Here is a 26,993-nt window from a genome sequence, read left to right as displayed (position 1 = left end):
TCCGATTACTATCTTCCTGTGTTACCGCCCTTGAGGGAGACCGTACCAGCTAGGGGACAGAGGGTTGGATAGGAAATGCAGCTACAACTTGGCAGTACAGAAGCGTGATAGTCAAATAGCCATTGTTTGCGAATGCGCTTGTGGTTGTCCGGAAGCAAAACTTTTCGGTAAGAAACATTTTTTGAACGTTAGCTAGCTGTCTGATGTTTTGGGATTGTATTATCACGAAGCAGGAAGAAACTAAACATGAGCATTATACCAGCTGGCGAGTAGTTAACTGCTCGCTAGTTAAGTCGCACGCTCTGCGGTGTTGGCTGTCCTACAGAGCAGCACTGCAGGGAGCTAACTAGCCAGCCAACCACTTTACAAGCCAGTAACCTACCTCCCTGGTTTGGTGCGTTCAGACAGAGGTGATAAGCTCAAACAAACAGTGAATTGTTGTCTTTAGCTAGCAGGTTAGCTACATAGCTCCATGGTTGACAGAAAGATTGGGATCCCGCAATCAATGGGCGGTAGAGCAGCTCGCTCGTTTATTAGCTAGCGGCTTGCTAAGGTAGCTAGCTGGTTGTCGAATTGATCACTTTTCTCGTCTTTTTTGCGGTTGAGTCCGACCCTGATGGTTTTCTTGTGAATTATTCTAAAACACATACATGCATTGATATTAGCAAAGCGTGTGGGTTTTAATTTCGTGAAAGTTATTGATTTGTGTAGATGGTGTAGTTATGTAGCTGCAGTACATGATTAGCTTGCTAGCTAGCAAGCTAGCTCCTTCGCTAGTTGGCTAAATTATCCAAGGCAGCCCACGCCTGTCATTTGATTTGCGGTATAAATGTGAGTGGATGTAAGTAATGAACTATCCTGGTCTTATTCGATTCCTTTTCGTCATCCACGTTTTGTAGCTAGTGTAGCAAGATATTGCCTGTTGGACATGTCTGAGCTCAGCAAGCCAAGGCGGTGTACTATTTGTGTCTAATCTATGGAAAATTGCAATCATTTCCACATTTCATAGGAAAATACATGTGATGTAGAACACACAGAATCGTGTGCTTAACAGAATTATTTGTCAGTCGCTTTATTCCTGACTTTTCTGATGGATACAGCGGGGTTTTCAATATTTTGTAGTAGTTAGATCACTATTACTCGGATTTCGTAGGTGTCTGCTGGTTCAGGGTAGTGTTATCATACAGCTGACATCGTATACGCCCCAATGAATGGAATTCCTGGACAATTGTGTATAGGGAGGCAAGTGCCCATCCCGTCTCCCCGAAGTGTCTGCGCATATCAGTTCGCTGCCGCTTCCCTCAACAACGCCCACAGAATCAATCGCAAAACGACAAGAACTGGTGTGATGCTGTCCTTGTAATGCTGAAGAGAAGTGGATGATCTGAATTTCTTACAATGTAACTTCACGCAGCTGTCCAAAGGTCAGCGGTTCACTTTAAGATACGCTGCCGAAATCAAAAAGAGTTGACGCAATTAGCGAGCCGCAGTGTATACACTTGGATTTACAATATTTGTGATTAAAGAGCGGGTTCAAGTGTATTAATGTTGATCGATGACATTTGATGTCTTCTACACGTCTCTCTTTTTATCGAGCGCGTATTTATGTCTAAACACATTTAGCCAGTTAATTACAGTCCGCTCTGTAAAAGGGGTGTGGTCCGACTCATGGCAAAATGACTAAAGAGTACGAGTTGTATACAATCAGATCTTTGCATGCTTCCAGCGGAAACTGAAATTCATCGTTGACTCATGGAATTTCTGAGATCTATCTATTATGTCAGCAGTAGCAGTGAGCACAGCATTGAGTTAACAGGTTTGACGAGGTAGCTTCTGTCTGGAGGGGTGGGGCACGCTCTCCGTTGTCTCCGGTGCAATATCCCTCAAAGCCATAAAATACAGATACGGGCTCCATGACGTCATGTTATGCGACAAGTTTAAGCCTTGTCACAGTAATTCATCTTTTATGCCCACACGGTGATAGAATGGTGTGCACACGCCTTAAATCCCACCTGCATTGCAGAAACGCTGCTCATCTGCTACTTCGCTTAATGTCCCGCCAGTAATAATGGGGGTTTGTACATGAAATGTTAATGAAAAAGAAAATCCACTGGAAAATGTTTTTTCCTTGGTTTTTCCTGTTACTACTCTGAATGAGGTCTGTAGGTCCGGCTGTACCCGTAGCAGCGTGTCACAGTAGACGTGGAGCTTGTCTTTTTTTTTTTTTAAATCCAGTGTTCAAATCTTGGCTGGGCACTGTAGTTCTACCCTTGAGCAGAGTGCTTAGCTTGATTGGCTTTGTAAATGGATAACTTGTAAAATCAGGTCTTGACTACTCTTGGTTAGCACACCTGGTGTATATTGAAATGCCATAAATTTAAAACATTCTGTTGGTGTAGAAAAAGCAGGCTTGCTGTACCGCAGAACAAGAACCTGGATAAGCTACTACCCTAGGACTGAAACTGTATTTGGCACTGATCTTAAATTATATATATTATGTATTCATTTACTGTACCCTCTTTATCAGTCCATCCAGATAACGTAAGGATCAGCAAATCTGTGCTCGCTATGGGCATGTCTTTAACAGCACAACCTCTGTCTTGAGCACAGCCTGACTGAGAGAGGCCCTCCTAGTTGGCAGATCCTCACCTCTGTTAATTTAAGTTTAGTCATTTGGCAGACATTCTTATCCAGAGTGGCTAACAAAAGTGTATTCAGTAGGGTCGGGCAATTCACTGCACGGATACTACAACACTAGTTCCATCCTTCTGTGCCATTATGGTAAAGGCTGCCACAGTGGAATTAATTGCTGTCGAAGGATGTACAACTTCAGACAGTTACTGTACGACATTAAGATTAAACTGTACATCCTTACACCACAGGTTTGTATTTTGCTTCATTTATTGAGCCACTCAGCACAGATAACAAAGTGAAGTGAGTCCTGTAAACATCTGAAAACAGAATCGCTCCATCTGTTCTCCCTTGTGTCACGTTTTTGTCCAGTATTTCTCAACGAAGGGATTCAGAGGGCGAGGACCTAGACCAGCAGCGCTTGTCACCCTCAGGACAATGTTGGGGTGGGATGGTGGGGGCGGGGGTGGGGGGGGTTTATGCTAAATATAGGCGTAGAGTTGTTTACTGTGATAATGTAATAAGCATAATCCTTTTTTTCTCCTTTTAGCACTCTATTCCCACGTTCATTGGTACTCCTGCTACGCTTCCTTGGAAACAGAACATTATGGAAAAAATTACACGTTATGAGGAAAGCTTTATTCTCAGGAGTTTGCGTGAGGAGTCCTTATAAGACCTGCGCCAAAATGAGCCCCTTGGCCGTAATGAATGAGTACCATAACCACAGTCAAACTTATTCATGGCATATGAAAGGGCGTTCTTAGCCCAACAGGCTTTTTTTGTGTGGCTAGTTTGGGTACATATGGAGAGCTGTCCTCATGTCTCGGATAATGCCGGTATTATTGATCTGATGCTAAGTGCTTGCCTCTGACCTTTTCACTGTAATGAGCCCAGTCCTCTACTGTTTCAGGTCATGTTTACCCAGTCCACAGACAGTGGATGGCCCTGCAGTAGTGCCGGCAGTATCAGAACTATATAGGCCTAGACAGTGATCCCATTGTGCTCTGCTGCTGGTTTGTCTCAGTTTGTCCATTTCCTCCCTTTGACTGCTTAATCAGGTAAAATGTACGAATGAGGAAAGTCCAGGAAATGGATAAGCTAATGCGTCTCTTGTTGATCACTACAAAGCTGATTGTGCAACTTAGTGTGATAGGACTGATGCTCTTAGGATAATGTGTTTGGTACTATATGTATTCTAAAACAATCACCGTTGGGATATTGTAGCACTGTCTTCAGCTTGATGCCCTTTGGCTGTTGTTGACTTTTCAGTACTTTTATTTTTGGTACTCTGTCTTAAGACTTTGATATTCATTTAAAATATTTTGCTGTGATGGCTTTGGAGGTCAATATGGATAAAATCCACCAAGTAAATAAATGTATTATCAATATGATAGTGTGGTGAAACAGCTGTCAGCACCTAAATAGTTACAGTATATAACAGATTCAGGAGGCAAATCAAGCTTTATGCCCGTAAGGTTTATAACATGTTGTAGAATAATGGTCTAAATCATGGCTCTTTCTCCTGGCACCCAGGGCAATGACAAGAGGGTCTTTGATATGGTCCTGAATGGAATGATGTCCAAATGGTTCAGATGGACACGTGCTCTTTTACCCTGCAACTGACATTGTTACACGCTTTTTTTGTTGTGCAGGGAAGACCAGTCTCTCTGTCGGGGTGATTTGTGTTGAAGTTTGGGTGTGATAAGGAGTACCTGAGAGAGCCACTGCTGTCCAGGCTGTGAAAGGGCTTGCAGGTGGGGATCTGCTGCTTGAGCTGGTGCATCACTATGGGATGGTGCACACATGTGGGCATGCTGCAGCAGGGACTGGACCTGTAACACACAACTGCCCTGGTTCCTACCAGTCTGTGCCTGCAGTCAAGACCCAGAACATCTACATCTGAACCCGTATGCTATTCTAATTTGCGTTTTTAGTCCTAAGCATATCCTGTGAATTCTTGTGTGTGCCATAGCGTTGCAGGCTAACAGGTTTGACAGGGTGGCTGCTTTTTAAGTGGTAAGCCACATTTGGTTTGCTACTAAGTGAAATGCTCCTTTAGGCCATGAAATAAACTTATGGAAGCCTTAGATCTATGGTTCCTGACAGAGAAGGTCTTCATCGTAGTGCACACTTCTTAGGCATTTACAAAATAAACTGAGTTATGCAGACAGGTTCATGTGCGGTGCAGAGCTGATCGTTTTGTGCGGTGACGTAAGAGTCTGTCAGTCTGAAAGGCCTGCCCTGGGGTCCGGTGAAAGGTAGGGAGTGTGAATCATGGCCTACACATGCTTTGGGCTTTGTGAATGTCTCAATTTGTCCAGGGGGTTAAAAGCTGGCCTGAGTCACGCAGTATTGGCAGTCAGCCCTCAGTCAGTTTACGAAGATTGATGGAGATACAAAGGTGAGATCCATTGACATGCCTGGGCACGAGGAGTCCCACATACTTACCAGTTTATGGCCTTGAGGTGTCTAAGCCTTGCAAATCTGTGGTACAGCAAAATATTGAATTCTGGGGAAAAAACTAATGTCCAAGTAAGAAAATAAGATGAAGGGAGATGGAAAAATTTCAAAATTGAGAGTAATATCTTGATAAAAATGATGGTTACGATCACATTTTAATGTGGAGCCAAAACATTTTCTTGACCACTTTAATTGAGGATGTTTCAAAGTAAACATCACTGTTAAGTTGTTTTGGTTTGGAATTTCTTTCATAAATAAAACAAAGGAATTCTTCAGAGTTAACGCAATGTCTTTTTTTAATAGTTTGGCTTTGCTAGCTTGGACGCTTGCTTTTCTCTTCAACTGCAGTGCTTTTGTAAAGAGACTGAATGTGGAGTCGACAGTGGACACACTTCGTAACAGCTTATTCATATCCTGTCGATCAGCGTTATGCAGCGCAGTCACAGTTTCTTTTGCTTGGATGTAGATGACTGCTTATGCACACACAGTTACACATATACATGCAGTTTTGCTTTGAGGCAAGACATTTGAAGTCAATTTTGTGTTTATACAAACTTAATGTAGATGTCACACAGACTGTGGTAAAATTAGACAGTGGGGAAATGGACTACAAATAACCATAAAATGTGTCTCACATCAAACTCACATCAAACATGTATGACTTCTCTCCCTGTAATTGTTTGCTATGCAGCACCTGTAATTGCTGGTTCAGACAAGGCGACCTTTATGATTCAGGCTGTGAGTCTGATGTGGTCATTTGCTTGTACAGTGCGTGTTTATAGAAAAAATAAGCATCGAAGTACTGAAGAGGATGAAGTGTTCACCACAGGAAACCTTCATTGCGACGAGAACTATCAAGACTGAAATGACAGCTTTCTTAAAATAAGACAAATATAGCACTAACACGCCGTGGTCAAGCTATTAGCATTTTACATTTCACGACGGTGAGTGGACAGCTGTGGACTGCTCGCTTAGCGTGTTAGCAAACTCACAGTGTGTGTGAATGAGGCTGTTAGCAGAGCAGATGGGAAACGAATCAGGCCAGGATAGAGGCACGGATGTAATTATTATTGCTATTATTGATTCCCTTTTAGTAATATTTGACAAAAGTCTTTACCCACTGCTGCATATAAATTTCACTTGTTTCCCAGTGTGAAAATGAAATATATTGTAATATACTGTAATATACTGAAAAGGCCAAGATTATTATCCAAATATATTTAAAATATATTAATCCAACACAAAAATGAAGTGTGATGTATCAAAACGGCAGCAATTTACATTTTTTCAATATTTTGATTGAGCAAAAATATGTTATCTAAAATACATTCTCAATATATTTTTTGCTTGGGCCAATTTTATCATCTGCGTGATCAGTGAGGGAGCCATTGTTTTCTGCAAAGCAATTGATGTGGCACCGGGTTTGATGACGCGCATGCTGCTGCGCGGGATTGATGGCTTTGGGGTAGGTGGTATGAATGGGCCCTTGCTGTTGCTGTGGCGCCTCAGATGTGTTTGGAGACCGGCTCTCTAATGAATCCCCAAAGAGCCTCAGTTTCACCTCACAGCACCTGGGAGAACGGGGTCTCGTGGGACACCCTGCACATTGGAAAAGGTGTTTCTGACAACGCTGCCATGTAAACAATGGCATCTCTGTGTAGGAGCATCTCTGTGTGTTTACAGAGATTAGACTTGTCTACTCCCAGATGTCAGTGCAGAGCGAGCTGGCCAAGAAACTGCTGGTTTCTGAGTATTTGTGTAATCATATCTGCAGTTGCTCAATGATTTTTAAATACTATCGGTCAGAAAGCCAAGTCTTCCACAGTTATATACACACACATACAAAAAATGAAAAGGAGTGAAGTTTAACTGAAACTGGAACACATTAAAGGGATTATCATGGATTGGGCCAAGAGGGTTTTTTTGGCTATCCAAAGGGGGAAAAAAAGTTTTAAAATATTTTTGTTGAGTATTCATTTTCATGACTTTCAGAAAGCTGCCTGCTCTTGTTAAAACTGCGCCGAAACAAATTTCATTATTATCGTAGATTAGTAGGTTGAATTTCATTTTCCTTTTAATATGGCGGAATTTCTTTCTCCCTGGCACTCTGACAGTGCGTTTAAAGGGAAGGTGGAAATGGAACGTGGTCTGTTGGGTGATCCGCATTCAGTGACTCTCAGTGCAGTGTTCTCCTCCAGTGACGTTTTGTTTTTCTCGCTGGCAGGCTCGTGCTGAGACCAGTTGGCCGGAAGGCTCGTGTGCGGTTGTGATATAGAGGGGCAGGATCTGATCGGGGGTAGCCTCTCCCTTAGTGGTCTCAGCGGCAGAGAGCGAGCTGCCACATAGTGATCCCCTGCCGTCCCCTCTGCGCTTTTAGTGCTGGCCTGAGATCGCCGTGGAAACGCTCAAGTGGAACTGGGAATTCCATGTTTCAAAAATGCTGCAGAGGAGTTATTTTAAGGTTCATATTTCCTTCATATTTTTGGTTCGCTTTTTTTCCCCCCTCTCTCCACTCAACCATCAGCACTGCACTGCAGCGAGCAGGTTGTTTGGTGATATTTACAGAAAACACTATAGCCTCTTATTTCTTAATTTGGATTTGATGTGACCATACCATACATATTGAAGGACGGTATCCACTGGTTGGTAATGCTCGGTTGTACATCAATTCATATCTGTTTCTGCAATCATAGAATTGCTCTTCTGGTCATACATTCTTTCAGCTTATAAAGTGGCACCGTAAATGTCCGACCATACCAGGGAGATGCTGAATCATTTCTTTGCAAACCTCCTTTGTACATGAGGATAAATATAAAGGTAAAATGCTAACCCAGAGACTCTGGTTGTGACAATGATAAGGAATGGGAATGGCAGTTAAGCTGTCTTGTGATTCATGATGGTTACATTATTGGTGCCAAAGCAAACTTACTTCTGACTGATGAAATGCAGCTGCCCATAGTTACTGCAGATCTGGAATTCCATGCTTCTTTCAGCCAATGTATCTGGAGTTATTAGCTATCTGTATTGAATTGGCCTCTTATGCCTTTGCTTTGATGGCTGAACAGGGAGCCTGAGGCAGAATGCCCGCAATTACTGCAATGGGACGATAAAGCGATAACAAGCAATCTATGAATTAGAGACACAGAGGAAGGAATTTGACTCTTATAACCTGGCTTAGCTGGAAATTCCCAATCTCGCATGCTGAAGGCTGGGTAATATGTGGCCATGTCAAAGCAAAGCTTTTTTTAATTGAGATTAATTAGCTGAACAGGTTTGTGCCGTCGGAGGTAATGAATAACGCTGTGTACACACATGTACAGCGCTGCAGCAAACGCTAACTCCTCTGGCTGTATTTAAAGATTTAAGGCCTTCCTCTTTGCAGGCTGGGGCAGTGCCGCTCCTGCAGGGTTCAGCCCGGGGTCAGATTGCTGTGAGAGACAGAGAGAGAACCTCGGTGAGACCGCTCTGCAGCGCGAGAGCCAGACGTCAAACAGAGACGGTCGGCTCGTCTTCCTCCAAGGGCCCAAATCTGTTTTGCGCTGCACGGGAGTATGGGAAAATGTGGCGGTTTTCCGTACAAGGTCCGCCGTTGGGGGGGGGGGGGGGGGTAGGGAGCGGAGGGGCGAGCCCAAAGCGGGGTCTCACGGTGCACACTGCGCAGAGCCTCCATGTGGTGCGAGCCCCCCTGTGCTGTTTGGCATGGCTGCGCTGGCTCTTTCCGTCCCGGTGTGGAGATGGCTGAGAGACTACTGCAGGGCTCCCTGGGAGCAGCACAAACCCACAAAGAACAGTGGTTATAGGACGCTCCAAACAGCCTCTGCAGTGGCGGGGCCGGGAGCGAACGTCCATTCAGACAAAGCCTCAGTGGTCTCCGCAGCGCAGTGGAGAGGACATGATGCTTTAATAATGAATGTGCTTTTTGTGTGCGCTGGAAGCTTGTCAGATAAGCCTTTTTTATTTTTTTTGCATCACCCAGAAAGTTTTAAATGAATCGTTTTGTTGTGGCTTGACCAGCAGGAGGGAAAAAAAAAACTCTGTTTGCCTGTGACCCTCCGGAGCCGGAGAACATCTGGCATTGGCCAGCTGGTCCCCCGAGGGTGCTGTTTGCAGTTGAATCTAATATTTAATGTGGAGAGACTTAGAGCGAGAGGGAGACATTGGCTTTTTTATTGGGGATTCGCTGCGTGATGTTATTTGCAGAAATGTAATGTTCCGTTCTGTATCCCGGCAGCGTGACGAACTGCGGCCTGCCGCGCTGATCCTGAAGCGGACGTCCCTCAACTGCGCTCGGTAGACAGACTCCCCCCTCCCCCATCATGGAGTTGCCGTTCAAGAAGGACCTGGAGAAGTACAAGGAGATTGACGAGGATGAGATCCTCAACAAGCTCTCCGAGGAGGAGCTCAAGCAACTGGAAAACGCTCTGGAGGAGATGGACCCAGAGGTGAGAGGAGAGGAGGGAGGGAGGGAGGGGGTGGAAAAAAGGAGGGGGGCAGGAAGAAAGGGAGATCGGGAGGAGGCAGAGGGAGAGAGGGAGGAATGGGGTGGAGAGGGAGAAAGGGAGGGGCAGAGAGCAAAGGAAGAGAGGGAGAGGGAGAGAGACAGAGAGAGGGAGAGAGACAGAGAGAGGGAGAAGGAGTGGGAGACAGGAAGTGGGAGAGGGGGGAGGGAAGGGCTGGGGTAGAGTGAGGTGAAGGCAATGGGTGTGGGTGGTAGAGGGCGAGGCTGAGACTCCATCCCATGCCAAGTTAACAGTTAAGTGTGAGTGAGAGTCCAAACTTCACACCACATCACATAAGCATACCCAAGGATGGAGGGCAGTGGTGTTATCAGGGAGCATGTTTAGGACACACGACTGAGGGGAAAAACTCATGAAATTAGAAACAGTAGAAGCATTGGGCTCTGGTAATCAATTGAAAACATAATTCCAACAATTTAATTTTTTTTTTTTTAAATGGGTGTCTTCTCTTACTCTGATCTTTCCCATTATTTACGATCTGTTTGAAAATTAAAGGTTGGTATAGATGGAAGGAGGTAGCTTTTGATCAATATGCAGGAGCCTTAGATGCAAAAAACTGATCAATACCATTGAAAGAGCAAAACATTACTTTAACGTGACAGCCCTGCATCCATTAATCTTTCAGTTTTAACAATGTAACAATTTACAGAACAATTACAATGTTCCTTTGTTCATAACTGAGTCAGTGGGCTTGTGGTACGTTTAGTGAAGGGTGGCCAGCTGTAAATCTGGCTTTGTTTCAGAATGGTTCATTAAAATGTTTTGTTTTTCTAAGTCTTGACAAAAGCAGCTTGATAACCAGATAAATATCACAGTGATTCAGGACAGTTTGTGTCTGAAACCCAGCTGTAATGTAATTTGTCACAATTTCTGTTCAATTCTAATTAAAATGTGCTGGAATCACTGTGTCTGTGTGTCCACTTGTTCATGGTTGTGTGTGAGGAACATTCATACAGTAAAATCCAATACCATATGTGGTAAATTTGTTTTCTTAGTACCGCTGCAGCTGAATGGAACTCTCATAAAATTCACAAAGAGAGTTCTTGTGCAGCATGCACGCTGGGATATCAAACCAACGTGAAGGGCACATGTGTGTGCCCTCTGTGAAAGGGAGCAATTAAGAGCGAGTGAAAGTTTCTCATTCTCAGCATGCACATACTTGGTGTGACTGGGCAGCAGTTTGAGGGGAAGTGCTTAGGTCCACTGAGCAAAAAATGCCATTCGGGGCACAGCCTGAGAGAGGGAGACGGGAGAAAATGGGTTTGCAATAGGGGGCCGAGATGGTGGGGGTACAGTGAAGTGCAAGACAAATACTGGGGCCAGGAATGAACGGAGAGAGAGAGGCAGGGCCTGGATCCAGGGATGGGCAGGTTGGGGAGGAGGTGCTGGATCCAGTGAAAGACAGACAGGGCACAGTATCCGCTGGTAATCGGGCCTCCCTGATGTTGAGGTAACATTTTGGAAAGCACCTTATTTGCAAGCCTTGCGGAGAAGAGAAAGGAAAAGAGCCAGTGCCTTGTAGATTTGCTTTGCAAACTGCTAAGGAGTCGTTTCCTTATTTGCAGATGCAAACCATTATGAACTGAGAGGATGTCTTCACGTCTGTGAAAGATAGCAGGAGGGAATGACAAATGAGAACGAGAGCATGTTGTATATCGTCTTCCTGTGTTTCCTTTGCTTCCCAGAATGCACTGCTGCCAGCTGGCTTGCGACAGAAGGACCAGACCACTAAAGCTGCCACCGGCCCCTTCGACCGAGAGCGGTTGCTGAACTACCTGGAGAAGGAGGCGCTGGAGTACAAGGACCGAGAGGACGTGGTCCCGTTCACAGGGGAGAGGAAAGGTGTGTACGTGCTGTCCGCTCCGACCGAGAACGAGAGGGAAAGCTTCTCAATGGGAGTCTTTGGTTCAGTAACCATTCCATCTCTGCCCGTATCTCCCTGATCTCCCTCGCCCATTTTATATCATTACATTCCTGGTTTGACACAGCGCTAGACACACTCCACCCTACAGGCAGAATGATGAGCTCAGTGGGGCCGGTGGCCGCCTGCTCTCATCATTACACTCCTTATGTTATGTTGTGTTCCATGAAAAATGAGTGGAAAATGAAAGGATTTTGACGGTTACCATGCCCACTGCAGACAGCATTCTCTGCATTCCGCGTCTGTAGCGTCGCTTCAAGCAGACCGTTTGCCAGCTCGACGCGCAGAGCTTTTTTGGAGCCCGTGAGCGGAGACGGCCGAGTCTCTCCCAGGCTTCCCGCAGCTTTAGAAAAAGGGCACGGCCCTCCGTGTAAACCAGAGGAAGGGCCTGGCTCCCATGTGAACTGTCCCGACCGGGGAACCAGGAACATCAGGTCACTTAATGCACAAGTCAGCGTATTCTCGGTAAAGCACGCAGGCGCGCTGGTGGTGGTATGCGCGGCGCGTGCGTCTCTGCAACTGCAGAGGGAGTCCTGGCCTGACACCGGAGCAGGGTCCAGACGGGCTAAACCTAGATTATGCAGATTAGGGCTGGGGCGCGCAGGCCCTGCGCTACCTGCACGGGGGACGGCCAGGTGTGCGGCGCATTGTTCAGGAGGTCTGAGCCGCTGAGGCGCTCCGTTTTAATCCGGGCGCTGCTGGCACCGCTCCCGCTGCTAATGGATTTCTCCTGCATTATGTAACCTGGAATAGATACTCGTGCTTCTGTTCCTCTGCAGAGGAAAGGGCAGATGTGTGGGCAGAGACAAAGAAGACTGATCGCCCCCCTCCTTACTGCGTGGAAGTGTCAGAATAGGTGTGTGTGTGTTTGTTTCTGTCTGTCTTTGTATGTTTGCGTGGTTTTCATCTGTTTTTGTGTGTGTCTCTGTGTCTTTCTCTGTCTGTATTTGTGTGTGTGTGTGTGTGTGTGTGTGTGTGTGTGTGTGTGCGTGCGCGTGCATATGTGTATTTGTGTCTGTGTGTGTGTCTGTGTGTGACTTGCGATAGGTGGACTCTGTTGCCTGGCAGAGTGAGTCAGTTTCCTGATTACGAATGAGTGTGTCTGGAGGGTGGAGCCGTGAGTAAAGTACAGTGCAGGTCATTTGAAACCACTGACTCTGTCATACATGATCAGCGTCGTGAGACACTTCCCTAAATGAATAGCAAGAAAAGTAGCCCTCCTTTTTTTTCAGTTGTTGAACAGACGGTGATGCACTTTCACCACATTGATGCTGCTTCTTTCTGTCAGTCATTTCTGCACAGCATTCTCTGTATTCTGGAAATGGAACACATGCAGAATAACATTTGAAAAAAAAAAACTGTACCATATGCAAAGCTTTCTGAAAGACCTCCCAGGTGGTTAGCTCCTGTAGCTTACTGTGATCATGTATGAGATTGAGTTTCGTGCTGAGCTGTGGTTTTAAGGTAGCATCTAATTTCAGTGGAGTAAATACATTTGCATGGAGAAGAACTACCCTAGCATGGTACTGAGAGAAAAAACCTTATGGGGGGTGGGGGGCCTCAACCCCCTCTCTACACCTGTCCTCCATGATACTTAAGTGCAGACACCTGTATGAGTGACAGAGCTGCACACCTGTTGTTCATGTCTAAAATCGGGAAAAGGCTAGACCTATTTCCTGTTTAAAGCTCCGCTTCTTCAGAATTAAGGCTACTGCTACCTTGGAGTTTGTTTTGTCTGTCTGTGCGGCACTTTTGTAGGAATAGGTCCACTAAGCTGAGAAAATCTGCTAGTACTTATCCTATTAAAGGGGGCTTTTTGCTATTTGTATACCAGTTTAGAAACTGGTGCTTGCTGTGAGTCGATAGGGTTCCCGAGGGCAGTTGGGAAGCTGGGTTAAATATATACTCCAGAATCTGCAAATTGAAACGTTTGACTGTTTTGTGTGGTTTTGGAGCCTGGCCAAAGGGATTCCTAAGCCGTGAGTATTGGTCCCCAGTGATTCGAGCTGAGGGTGAATTGGATTGGCCAGGGCTGTCAGAGACAGACATGTGACACATTCCTGATCTGTTTAACATAGCATTTTCCATAGCATGCGTCTCCAGCACTGAAAACAGATCACATATCCGGTGGATGGGCTAGTCTGGTTTGAGCCTGTGTGTTAGTGTGCAAAAGCCGCAGAAAAATACATAGAGTTCTGTCACTGAGTGATGTGCGTTCTACACAATGCAATTGATCCAGGGAGTTTTTTGTGAAAGATTGGGATATTACAGCCAGTTTTCGCTTTGATGGTTAAGCTTCTTAAGAGTGGCTGAGTGCTGGTCGGGATTATCTTTAGTGATCATTTTGGCGATTAGGGAAGCTTTCAATGATCATTTCATTGCAGAAATGAAGACGGCATCTTCCATTGGTGTGGATGTTACTGCAGGTTGGCACATCCTTTCGATTGCACAAGGGTCCTTTGTGCAGCTGGCACATGTAACCAGAAGGTCGCCTGTTCAGTTCCCATACAGATCAGTGTCATTGGGCCTCAGAGGACTTGATCATAATGCTTCTGCAAACATCCAGCCATGTGAATGGATAATATACAAGATGTAAAATAGTATTTGTACTATTGCCATGAGTTATGGATATCATTTAATTTAGTGACATTGTGATGCATGCTACACTTTATTAACTTCCCATAGTTCCCATACGTGACTTCCCATAGTTTATAAGCTTTCTTAGTTTCAGATTATGGTGTGGTGTCTGCAGTTGCTGGTCTGGGTGTGCTCTCATCCTCATATGTCTCTGTTGCTCATATAATTTGGATCGATACACGTCTATTTCCTTGTGCTGGAAGTCACTCTGGATAAAAGCGTCTGCTAAAGTTGCCCTGAATAAAGCTGCTTGCTCTGCAGTTAAATAAGGTAATGCACCAAAGTGGGTGATCGTCTCTTCAGACTTCAAGAGCCAAAACGGATGGTTGTGCTGTTGCAGCTATTCGGTTGTCTGTGGCGAAGTGACTGGTGGGGGTGCACAGAAATTTCCAGGCGGAGTCATTCGCTGCCGAGAGGTGTCACCTTGGCGAGGTAATGAAACCGCAGTGCCAGTGGGATGGTTTTTTACCGCTGTCACCGCGGTGAGGACGAGCACCGCAGGGCTGATTTAAGGGCGCCATCTCAGCACTCTGCCAACTCCGAGAGGCACGGCCTCGCTGCCAGCTCCACATTCACCCGCTCATTAATACCAGGCAGTTCACCTACTGAATCAGCAAAGCCGTGTGCAGAGTTCAGCCTAAGAACCGCATGCAAGTACGAAGCCCTGAGCCGATGGTGCTGCTCAAAAGGTGCTTACTGTTTTTCCAGGAGAATAGACTACTAAGGGAAAGGATTTGTTTGGACTTAGCAAGCATTTGTGTCCGTCTTTCATCGATTATTTACGTGGTGTGCGGTTGGTCCGCCCAACAAAGCACTTGCTCTGGGGTTCCAAACATTGTTATTGACTTTTCCAGGACACTTTAGCTAAATTGCACGCTCAGATTGCACATGCATATTAAATGGTAGTTTTGCTGCAAACCGCTGTTGATTTTTGTCAGAGGTGCTTTTTGAATCAGACCACAGTGTGTGGAAAGGGGAGAACCCTCAGCATTATGGGTTGGGAGCGTCCACAGAAAAAGCAGCGATGGGTTTCTGGTTGCTGTGCGGGAGGACTCTTTGGAAGCGATGTGGTCCCCCAGCGACAGTGGCCAGAGCCGCTTCGGAGGTTTGGAGGGAGGGAAGGGGAAAAGGGGGGGGCCTCATTTTAATCCACTGGCCAAGTTTGCTACCGCTACACAATGGCCACAAGCCCCGAGGCTTGACTTCTCTCTGTTAAACAGAACTGTCAGTTTCCATGGCGACGGTTTCAAGGTTGACAGTGTTGGCTGCTGCTTTGGCGGCCGAGAGCGCATATTTGAAGCTCTTTGATGTCCAGGGGTGGGCGGCATTAATTGAGAAGTTGTTTTCGAGCCACTTCTTCAAATGGGTGTGCGAAATCCCCACTTGACAGTTAATCCCGGCTTTTAGGCGACTGCTTTCAACTGCTGTAAAAGCCACAGGTGTAAACGGAGATGGCAAAAATATCTCTTTTTCCCCACGGTGCATTGTGTCTAAGGAAAAGCCTTCCTCTCCGCCCCCACCCCGCTCTCCGGCTTTTATTGACTCTCAGGACGGCTGTCACTTCGTTGGGTTGCGCAACGCGGCCAGGTCCCCTGTTCTGCGGAACCGCCCACGGAGCCGATGGGAGCCAGGCTTTATGTGGCGGGGGGGGGGGTGCTTAACGCTGGCTTGTCACGGCTCGGCTTCGGGTCTGAAAGGGAAGGAAAGACTCTCTTTGTGTCTCTCTGATGGCGCGACGGGCTGGCAGAGCGGAGGAAGAGAGGGGTGCAGCCGCGGGTCAGCGGGCGGAGCGGGGCGGCCCGCGTCGGAGGGATGCCCAGCGCGGGGGCCCTGCCAGGCCCGCCGTCGCCGCGGAAACACGCCAAAGCCCCACCCCCCGCGGCCTCCCGCTCCCGGCCGCACGGGGGGAGGAACGAGGGCCCCGGCTTTGTTTAGGGTTTTGTCTCCGCGATAATACGGGACCGACGCGAAGGAGCAACGGAACAACAGCCAAAAAAAAATTGAACCCTTGTTGACAAAAGCGTGACTTTTCCTCTTCTTCCCTGCCCCATGAGACGCAGAGGAAAGCAGTTCTCACCAGTTCGCACAAGACGTTCTTGTAGGCGCGCTATCCAGCCATCTGTATCAGCTGCAGGATCTGGGAACTCCCTGTTTGCTCAGCAGCAGGGGCCCTTGGTGTATTGCTCAGAACGCAGAGCTGTTTTTCCGCTGAACCCGGGGCCCTCGGACCGCCGCTTCACTGAACTCTCGCATTTTTTCACATGACACGCGGGAATTACACCAGCGAGCAAGCATGTCAACACACGGGGCCCTTGTCTCAGTTCTAATTGAAAAATCTCTTGCGAATCCCTCCCCGAATGCAGTTTTGTCAGCGAGATTCTTGCCCGCTAGATTCCTCCTTCGGGCCCCCTCCCTTCTGGAGACTCTGAGGGGGGGAATATCTGGATTCCATCTTATAATGAAGGGATGAATCATATTTTTTTGCTCCCTGCCAAAATAGTTTTGCAAAAATGTCATTTTTAATTTGGTTCATGCTAAGCGTAGCAACAGTGCCACATTTATGTGTTTTTGCTCTTTGGTTTTTTATTGGCATTACACAACTGCGTGTGTTTGTTGACTTTCCGTGGTCTCTTCAGGGCTTGCAGATGCGTATCAGCTGCTCGGAGGCTGTTGTGTGTGTTTGTGCAAACGCATCCTGACCCCGTGGAAACGCTCATCCCCCCCCCTCAGGAAGGAGCGGGGCGCTGTGTTTTTGATCTCGCTCTCAGATTCTGGAAGAAAGCGTCCACAAAGGAAGCGGGGTCGGCGCGCGATAACTCGTGTACATCCTGACCGTGCGGTTGCACAGTGAGGTAATGCGTTCCTCCACGCTCTTGCGAAGTCTGGAGTGAGGTCACGGGCCATCGGGGCGATGAGGACTCCCGAAACCCGTGCCAGCAGAATCGCAGGCGCGTTCATTACTGGAGGATCCAGTGCAAAGTGCCCCGAGGTTAGCATCCTGCCTTCTGATTACACATTTTCCATGTCTCTCTCTGTTCATCACCCCTCGCGCTGAAACCTTATACGACGGGGCGCGTTGTTCGGCAGAATGTCCACGGGAGCGCACATCTGTTTCTGCCATCGTCCCCTAGATGAGTCAGAGGTGGCGGTGCAGCTGCATGTTGAGTTTTACCGCCACCCCTCCTCCCATCCCCCCACCCCCAAAAAACCGTCTCTGACTCCTTTCGCTGGCAGCGGTCGGTCATAAATGGCGGCCCTGAGCCGTCCGGAACGGCATTTGAAAAGGGATCTATCCGTGAAGCTTTCGTCGATGAATGGCCGTAAGCGCTTTAAGAGAGGAAGGAATAAGATCAACATTAGCAGCAGGTCAACAGACTGGGAGCTAATGTGCATTAATCACTTTCCCTGGAGCCCCTGAGAGGGAGAGAGAGCGCTGCTTGGAGCAGGGGAGCTCAACAAACGCAGGAAGCCACAGAAACGCTGGAAGCTGCAGAGTTAGTGTTTATGGGAGGAGTGATACCCTGTTAATACTACATGTGTAACCACCTTGGTAACTGTCACCTCTTCTGCAGAGTCTTCTGTGTCTGTTGATTGGACCTGGTTATTGTGGGCTTTTAGTCTCTGCCTCTGTCCAGTTTTGCTCAGCATGCATTTGCTCCATGTTTGAGGTCAACCCGTGGAACACCAAATGCTGGAGAGCATTTAAGTGTGTATCAGGGAGATGAAGCATTCAGGGCATCTGAGCTGAAGCCTTTACTGAGGTGTCAGTTTTGGAAATTTTAGAATGGAGGGTAAAGAAGTACTGGGTTACATTGTACATTAAGGACGACTACATAGAGTCTACATGAGGATGGCATAACGGCTGCATTAAGCATGCATAATACATCTTGAGTGACACGATACTCTGATCACGTCACATCCAACTCTTACAGCAGCGTCACATGACATTGGGTCACCTCAGCAATGTCATATGAGCCATGTCACACCGTGACTAAATATTGTTTAAAGAAATTTGCCTGTCGGAGGGAACAAAAGTTAAGAGGAGAATAAGCAGTTCTTGCCCGGGGGAGCATAAGGCAGCAGTTCCAACACAGTACAGGAAGAAATTGCACATAAAAAGAGCAGCGTTTAGTTTACATGATAAGCGAGAACAGTTTTTCAGAAGAAAATCTGGGCCACAACCCAGGGAACGGGACAAAATGGCGGAATCTCAGGAGAGGAGAGAGCAAAGGAGAAAATGAGTCGGCCATTACGAGTTCCGTGATAGCTGAACACGACGCAAACTGGAAGTAGGAAATAATGGTGATGGCATTCTTTGTTGGATTGTTCAGGTTCAGCACCGTATATGTTCATATTCGTCTTCCCGGTGTGAGCCTTCAGTTTCCACAATACAGGGGTGAAATCCCCCTTTGTTCCCACGCACGACGTAAAGCCGGTCTGTCATGTGCTCTCGGTCAGCTGGGAAGCAGAGCATTGCTACTTAGACCGCCACAATGGAGAGCGATTTGAGGCGTGACCTGGAAAAACACGACAGCCCACACCCACACTCAAAATGTTTCTTTGTTTGCCCCGTCAAAGATATAAATATGAAGTTTCGGATCATCTGGCCTCTGCTGTTCTACATTAGAGTGTAGACTGTAGGGAGCGTTCTCTGTGTTAACATTGTTCGGTTATAAAAATGAACAGGACACACAGCAACCTGTGTACGCTAAGGAAAATCAAACTCAAAGGAGACTTGAAAGAAAAACTGAAGGCTTCAAAACATACATGCGTACACACACTTTACACACAAAAAGAATATCTTCAGCCATACTAGAAAAATCAGTTATTCCTTGACTGTGAATTTAACTGTATATTCAGTATGGATTTCGTGTGCTAAAGCTAAAAAAGTTACAGTTTTCAGGAAAATCAGAGGCTAGCTCAATCTTTTTCTTTGAGGAGTTGCACATGAATGCAGGACTTTTCTGGAAGTGCTGTTGAAACCTGCACTGGAACTCAAAGTACAGCAGGCTTCTTGTGTTTCTATTTAATGTAGCACATAATAAACACCATTTTAATCTACACAGGTAATTGCCAAGTATTAGCTCATTTTCATATAACCATTGACAATGCCGTGGTTCACAAGCATGATAGTTTTATGGCTTATTTGATATACATATTTAAAACCAGCATCCGTGTCATAGTCATAAGTTCCCTGCACTTAACTCCTTTTACAGGTTAAAAAATGTATCCTTTTTTTCTAGAAAGTGTTTGAGCTGGTTTGTTACTCAGCGTTTTATATTTGCATTGTTTTTACAGGAAAGGTGTGGGTCCCCAAGCAAAAGCCAATAGAAACGCGGCAGGAAGAAATAACGACCCTTGACCCGGAACTAGAAGAAGCCCTCTCCAGTGCCACTGACACGGAGCTGTGTGACCTGGCAGGTGAGAAGCCAGCGGACTGTTCCTATTGGCATTATGGGAAAAGGCCCAGCAGCGAGCTGTACTTCACACTACAGGGTTTTTGGTTCCACGAACACTGGCATTTTAAAGACAAGCTTGTTGTGCCTTTGACTCAGTCAACCATGCCACATCTGTTCAGGGCACTATGTCTTTTTGTTGGGGTTTGTCACAATATGGTTTTGTCTGCCTCTGTTTTGTGGCCTGTTCAAGCTCTCAGGAGAGTAGACAATAAAATTAAACAGAGAACTCTCTGTCCAGCTGGATCCCGGGGCCAGCAACTGCAGCCGAACTGTACCTCACTCCTTTCAATTTGGCTCCTTTCTCCAAAGGCTCTCTCCACCATGAATGGCCTTTCCCCTCTCCCCTGGCTCCACCTGGCTTTCTTATATTTCACTCGCATGGCTGTTCGAAACTAAAACCTGGGTGCCTTTGAGGAAAAAAAAAACATTCTAATTAAAAAAACAACTTTATTTTCTCAACATGGCAGTGCGTGGCATTGAGAGTTGGAATAGCCTGTGTGTTTTTCTGTCTTTTACCGCTGGAGTCCGGCTGACCTCCTAGCAAAGGAGACATTTGTAAGCCTGTGTTGTCGGTTGCTGTAGTTACTCACTGATAGAGCTGGCAGCTCGTGCACATTTATTGTGGGGAGGGCTATTCAGGTCCGTGGAAGAGCTGTGCTGGTTTGCCTTTCGTTAAAATAGAATTAATAAACAAGGCAGGAGCTTAGGAGTGACACAGATGGTCTTGATTCTCTTTCCAGCTATTCTTGGCGTGCACACACTGGTTACGAGCACACAGAGCTACGACGGAAACAGCAGTAAAGATGGCTACAACAGTGAGTACCAGCACAACCCATGTGGGGGGTCACTGACACGTACTGGGAGAAAATATATTTTCTTTCCACATCTGCATTGTTGAAATATTTGAGTATTATCGAACATGTTGTTGAAAACAAAGCTCTGGTCTAAAACAAACACGGCCCCTGTGTCGTGTGAAATGGCACACACGCGGAGACGGATGTTGACCTCTGCTTCACAGACGTCATTAAAGGAGAGAAGGTCAAGCCCGTCTTCGACGAGCCGCCCAACCCCACCAACGTGGAGGAGACTCTGCAGAGGATAAAGTCCAATGATGCGTCCTTGACGGAGGTCAACTTGAACAACATCAAGGTACGGCGCCTCCCCGCTGTTGCTTGGAGACAGTGACAGACAGCGCTGTGCGCTGACCTGAACTCCCCGGGTTGTGATTCACGCATGTTTGTCCTGCAGAACATTCCCATCCCGACGCTGAAGGACTTCGCCAAGGCCATGGAGAGGAACACGCACGTCAAGAAGTTCAGCCTGGCCGCGACCCGCAGCAACGACCCCATCGCCGTGGTGAGAATTTCGACAAAAATGCTAGGGGGGATTCAGACTTGTTTGAGATTCCGTTTATCATGCCAGGTGGGTCTGCGATTATGAATGCTGACTCAGGTCTCTTTCTCTGTAGGCGTTCGCTGACATGCTGAGAGAGAACAAGAGCTTGAAGAGCCTGAACCTGGAGTCCAACTTCATCACGAGCGTGGGCATGCAGGCCCTGGTGGAGGCCCTGCGTGACAACGACGCGCTGACGGAGATCAAGATCGACAATCAGGTGGGAAGGGCGACAGCCGTGTCTGTGCCGAGCTAGGAAGCCGGTTCCAGTTAAACTGGTCAAGCGTGTCGTCCTGCTGACTCAAGCATTCTGCTGCTGTCTTTGCTCTATTTATGTCAAACAGCATCACAAATCCCAAAAAATTATGTATGAAGAATAAAGGAGAGACGGTTGTGCATCACATTATAACAGCCATTTCCTAAACCTAGTTAAAGGAACTGTAATGCATGAGACAACCTTGGCAGATTTATGAGAGGTGTGTGCGAGTCTAGATGAATTTGTCATTGATGGAGGATTATTGTAGGGCTGGGGACCTTCAACCACATACTATTAACTCTTGCCAGTTTTGAATGGAACATTTGAATGCACGGTGCTCAGAGGATAGCACTGAACTAGAGGAAGCTAGCTAGTAGATGTATTCCTGTACTTGTGAGTGTGTGTGCTACATGTGTGCACAATTTTGTGCAAGTAGATACAAATGGAGGTACAGGCAGTCCAGGTGAAAATGTTAAAATGATAGCAATGTGTCTAAAAACCTAATATAAAGGTTGTCAGAGTAGGGTGGGTGGGAACATGTTTGTCTGTGGCATGAAATGACATCCCCCCCTCCCCCGGACCACGCAGCGGCAGCAGCTCGGGACCAAGGTGGAGATGGAGATCGCCAAGATGCTGGAAGAAAACAAGAGCATCATCAAGTTCGGGTACCACTTCACTCAGCAGGGCCCCAGATCCAGGGCGGCAGCTGCCATCACCAAGAACAACGACCTGGGTAAGACCTCTGATACCGCCCTGATGCTGTCATATGGCCGTCAGTGAGCACTCTGCTCTGATGCTTCATAATATGTTATTACTTTATCTTTTTGTTACCAGCCTGCTAACAGTGATATCAGTATCAGATTTTACATTTAATGTTGGGGCTTCAGGTGAAGAATTGTTTTCATTTTCAAGTATAATAATGTAAAGGCAATGCTGTGAGGCACTTGCAAAGGTGGGGGGTGGAGCTGCAGCATACTTGTTGTATTGCATTGTAGTGTATTGCACTATTCACAATGGTAATATTCACAGTTGTACTCAGACACAGGGAAATCTGACAGTTTTCAAAAGCTTTCTTCACCTGATGTCATCCTGTTCAACATTGCCCTGACAAATTACACAAACTCCTTTCTAAAGTATTTTACGTAGCAAGGAGATGCTTTTAGAAAGTCCTGATGGAAAGCTGTTTCACCTAATAACAGTGAATGAAGGGTCTTCACCTAGATTCTCAAGTATTTGACAGATATGCCCAATCCTGAAGCATTGCTCTCGTTCAGTGGTTTTGTTTTTTGGTTTCATTGGCAGTCTAAAACAACATCTACAGTGCAGGTTTTCCATTATCACAGATGAGCTGCAAAGGGTGACACAGAAAGTGACATTCTCGGAATACTCTGCTTGCCCTTAATTACTGCTACCCTCAGCTGTTGTGTACCCAACATGTGCTCCATTTCAAAGTGATTTCCTCACTCCTCTCTGATGCAGTGACCTTTTTGTCCTCAGCCCAAGCTCTGGCACCTCCTCTCTGCTCCTTCAGACTGTGGAGTAGCCGCTTGTGTCTTTATAGAGATGCCAGCCTCTGTGTTCCTCCATGACAAGGCACACGGGGTGACATGTGTCACACAGCTGCCCTAAGTCCCCAGTGCCATTCTCAAGGTCTCCGTCTGCTCTGTGGGGTTTTGTATCTGTGCATGTCTCTAATAACATCCCTGTTTCTAGCCTACTTCCATTCACCTTGGAGTGCTTTCTAACGGCATGCTGGGAAACCCGACCTCCGCAGTGATGCGTGTGCGTGTTTGCAGTGTGCTAGAGAAGCCTTTAACTGATGGATTTGTGCCTCTCAATCAGACTTGATGGAGTGGAGCGCTCGCTTAACTGCTGTTTGAAAAAACTCTCACCGTATCGGGTTTCCGGGGGAGGGGAGGTTTGCCGGGCAGACCGCGTGTGAGGGGAGTAACGGGCACGCGTGTGCTGACACGCAGTGTAATTAGGACGCGAGCGTGTCCACTTCCGTGCAGGAGGCACCCACAAACCCCGCTCTGTTCTTCTGTTCAGTCCGCAGGAGGAGGGTGGAAGGGGACATGTAGAGCCGAAAACGCCGGACCGCCAAACGCCGCGTCCTGCGGAAACCCTTTTCAGCCGAACTGCAAAGTCTTGTGCCAAACCGTGGGGCAAGGCGTCCTGGAAGAGCACCTATCGGGGAAGAAGGGACATGACTGGAATAGCCCTCTCCATTATTAATGCTGATACTATGGTTATTATTATAGTCTTAAATATATAAATATATATATTTTTTAGTCTAGTAATTTCATTTGAGTTCATTTTCTGTGCTTACGTAAGGCCTCTTGGGTTGCTCCTGTCTTTTTAACTGTGCTTATAGTAAGGAGGGGAAGAGAGCCCACATCACGCAGAGTAGCAGCTGGGAAAATACACTGCCTTTTTATCTGTAGCTGTTCAGAACCACGTTACAATCGGTGAATGATAAACACTCGGCACCACAGCACCACACAATAGACTGAAACTCACACCACAGCATGGTGGAGGTTCTTCCACTTAATCCACGTCAAAGTTATGCTGGGACTTGGAGTTATTGCTTGTTTTTTTTTAACATTTGTTTTTATAACATTTAGATGTATCGTATAATAGTTCCGTGGACATTCCCTCTATAAAAGTGCATTTTAAGGTTGACAGTGCACCTGCAGGTCTCTGTATTGTTCCTCTGGCCTGAGCTTTAAAGAGCACATGTGGTTGTATGTCATCACAAGTTTTGGTTTCTGAGGAAGCTTTCTGAGTTCTTGGATCCGTTATTGGTGGTTGGGGGACGGGGAGGGGGGGGGCTTGATCTCCGCCCCAAAAGTCAAAGCACTCCCTGCAGGAGCACGTCTCCCACCAGTCACACTATTTTAAATGCACACATGAGAGCACATGAAGCTAGCTAGATTAACGTGCATTTCAGAAAAAAGCACAAGGTCAGACGTGAATTCACCATTGGTGTTGTGTGTTTTCCAAGTCCATTGTAAGGTGTATTGCCAGTTGTCCCTCTTAGGGCGAATGCGTTATTTTAAATCTCACTGCAGTTTCCCTGAAGCCAGAAAGACGTCCTCTGACCTTTGCCTTTTAAGGGGTTCCAGTGGGATAGTTCCCACTGTGTCTTTCCCCTAAGGGGTAGGAAAAGGGAACTAGACAAGTAAAGATTTGACCAAGTAGGTGTGTGTTTTTTGTCCCTCCCCTCTCCTCCTATTGGCTTTTCTCATACCATGCCAAAGACAAACTGTTTACCATTCGTACATCATTCCAAGGAATCTAGCCTGCTGCGTTTCGCATTCTTCAGCTTGTGTGTTAACGGTTTCAAGAATTGCCCACTGAAAGCCATACATAGAGAATCCCAGACCTGGTTAAGACATCACCTTCCCTTAACAGCCAAGCGTTTCTTCTCTCCATTTCCACAGCTGCAGTGTAAAAACAAAAGTAGATGTGTAACGACTGAGCTCGCCTCTAAGGTGCAGTATCTCGGCAATATGAGATTTTTTTTTCACTCAGGCTCTTGGTTCTTGATGTAGAATTTTTGCAGTGGCATGCTATACTGGCAGACCTACTACACCTCGTGAGAATTGAAAGCATGCCCTGTACACTCTACAGGTTCAACTGGATTGCACAGGGAAACCTTGGCGTGGTTTTTAAATGTGAACGCTTGGACCAATTCAGGCTCTGCATTTTTGCGTAAAACGAACATGTAGTGAACTGTGCGTTTTTTGATGCTTCCAAACCCTGCAATGTTTTTTTTTCCCTTCATTTTGGTTTTGTCTTTGATTTTGTGTTTCTGCTGCGCAGGTTTTAACGAGTTATCTTAATAGGAGACCTTCAGAGGATGATGTGTTCTGCAGGATAAAATCAATGGTTATCTTTTTTTTTTTTTATTTCTTTTTGTTAACAAAGCACGCTGTAACGGTAAGCCTTACGGATCACGCTTTATCCAGGTCGATCCTGAAGCGGATCGGCCCTTGTTTTGGCCCTGTGAATATTCTGTGGTATTGTAATGTGTATTATGGCTGCGTCCCATCTCAAACTGGTGAGGCCCGTTCCAGTGGAGGTGTTCATTTGTAAATTTCTCTCAAGTGTACGTTACAAACTGCTGAGGTCTTTCACCTTAAATCCTACAGCTCTGGACTCAAGAAGAGGAAATGTTATGTACTGTTATATACCACATGGCATGGTGGCACTGTAATGTGGAAAACTTGCTCAACAATAAATGTTTTTACATACCACTGTTATCCTTCATTTCTTACACGATGCTGTCTTTTCTGGTTGTGCTTAGTGGTGTTGATTCATTTTGCTCATACGTTTTCAAATGAAAATTAAACTTTCTAGAGAGCGGCACATGCTTTTTGGGTAGCGCTTGGGAACCTTGACAGCCACAGTCCCACTGACTTTGCTGTCTGAGAGAATCTTTTAGAAATACGGCTCTATTGTCAGGACAGGAACGCAATCCAAGGCACTTGACTGTTTCTCCAGCACAAAGACAGAGATGTTTCCATGGTGAAATCGGATCCATACAGACTTCGGGAGAACGTGCAGGTGGGGGCCTTCTAACTGAGGCCAGTTCTCTGTGATTGTTTGCACATGCTCTCAAGGTGATGTAATGCGATGACATCATTTCTCGTACCGCCTGCGCCAGGACCTTTGTGCAGCAGCACGTTGTGTTGCTCACAGCGCTGGCGTCCTCACAGCGGTCCCGATTCCCCTTTAACCCTGAAATGCATTGCCACTCCTATAAGTTAAAGCCAGAGCACACAAACGCATTGTTCCCTTATCGCTTGAGCTGTTTGTAAAGGTGGTTGTCGTGTCAAACTGATACTATATGTTGCATTATAGACTTTTAAGACACAATGATATTGAAAGAGTCTGAAATGGCTCTGAAGCTTCAAGGAATACAGGTACTGTGTGGAGATCAGATTGATTTTAAGTTCTTAGTTTTTTCATTGCAGTTTGCATCAGGGCTTTGCATTAGGGAAAGGGAAACTCCCCATTGTGTAGAGTCCTCCTTAGAGACCAAGGCTGACAAGCAGATTTATTGCTCTCCTTTGAAAGCAGCCTTTGCATGTGATCCAATAAAATCAGGCTGGGCTTCTCAGCTGTTTGCAAACTACTTCTTAGGAAAGGGAAAAAAAAACAGGCACTGAGGGGTTCAATTCCAGGGCTCAAAAGCACTCAGGTAAAGCCAGCCGCAGCTGGTGTGCCAGGTGAAGTCAGCGCTTGTGTGACGTGTCATGACCTGCTGTCCCAAGGAGAAGAACGTAAAACTCGACCCCCTAGCCCTCACGCGCAAGGTTCCGCTTGAGCACGCGGGCAAAAACAAACTGTGTGACTCGCTGTCATGGCTGCTGCTGGTGCACCAGTGTGAAACCTGCTAGCGGATGGAGACACGCCCGCACTAGTCTGCCAGAGGAACAGGTTTGTCCTCGGAGGGCTGGGGGTGAGGACACACGCAACATGACAGAACAAAAGCTGCCTGCCTCACCCTACCCAGCCCCTCCCGGCCCCCCCACCCTTACTCACTGTGGCTCTTTGTCAGGAAGCCCGAGTCTCAGGGTGGTGTGGGACTCTGTTAGCCAACCATGTTGAACCGCACTGCGGGGGATGATGTACAGTCACCAGGCCCTCCAGAGTATGACATCATTGAAGCCATGCAGCAGAGGGGAGACCGTGCTCCATGCGCTCATTATATT

The 26,993-nt window shown here is 46.6% G+C and overlaps 1 protein-coding gene across 1 annotated transcript; it reads left to right on the top strand.

The window, feature by feature from the left end:
- tmod2 (tropomodulin 2) lies at positions 1-25,520 on the top strand. Its single transcript, XM_036543532.1, has 10 exons — positions 1-167; positions 9,323-9,533; positions 11,294-11,450; positions 19,465-19,587; positions 20,366-20,440; positions 20,644-20,774; positions 20,874-20,981; positions 21,094-21,237; positions 21,862-22,006; positions 23,323-25,520. Exons 2-10 carry the CDS (start codon positions 9,408-9,410, stop codon positions 23,352-23,354), a joined length of 1,041 nt encoding a protein of 346 aa, XP_036399425.1. The 5' UTR covers positions 1-167; positions 9,323-9,407; the 3' UTR covers positions 23,355-25,520.
- Positions 25,521-26,993: the final 1,473 nt, after the last annotated feature.

Source organism: Megalops cyprinoides, chromosome 13, assembly GCF_013368585.1.
Source record: "Megalops cyprinoides isolate fMegCyp1 chromosome 13, fMegCyp1.pri, whole genome shotgun sequence".
NCBI lineage: Eukaryota > Metazoa > Chordata > Actinopteri > Elopiformes > Megalopidae > Megalops > Megalops cyprinoides.
The sequence above is the reverse complement of the archived record's forward strand: the minus strand, read 5'-3'. Positions and strand labels throughout refer to the sequence as shown.

What these genes read in the sequence shown, in the direction of transcription:
- tmod2 (XM_036543532.1), top strand. Translation starts at nt 9,408, where the DNA reads ATGGAGTTGCCGTTCAAGAAGGACCTGGAGAAGTACAAGGAGATTGAC. An exon ending in GTTCACAGGGGAGAGGAAAG is followed by an intron (nt 11,451 to 19,464) that starts GTGTGTACGTGC and finishes TTGTTTTTACAG; the next exon opens with GAAAGGTGTGGGTCCCCAAG. An exon ending in GCAACGACCCCATCGCCGTG is followed by an intron (nt 20,982 to 21,093) that starts GTGAGAATTTCG and finishes CTTTCTCTGTAG; the next exon opens with GCGTTCGCTGACATGCTGAG.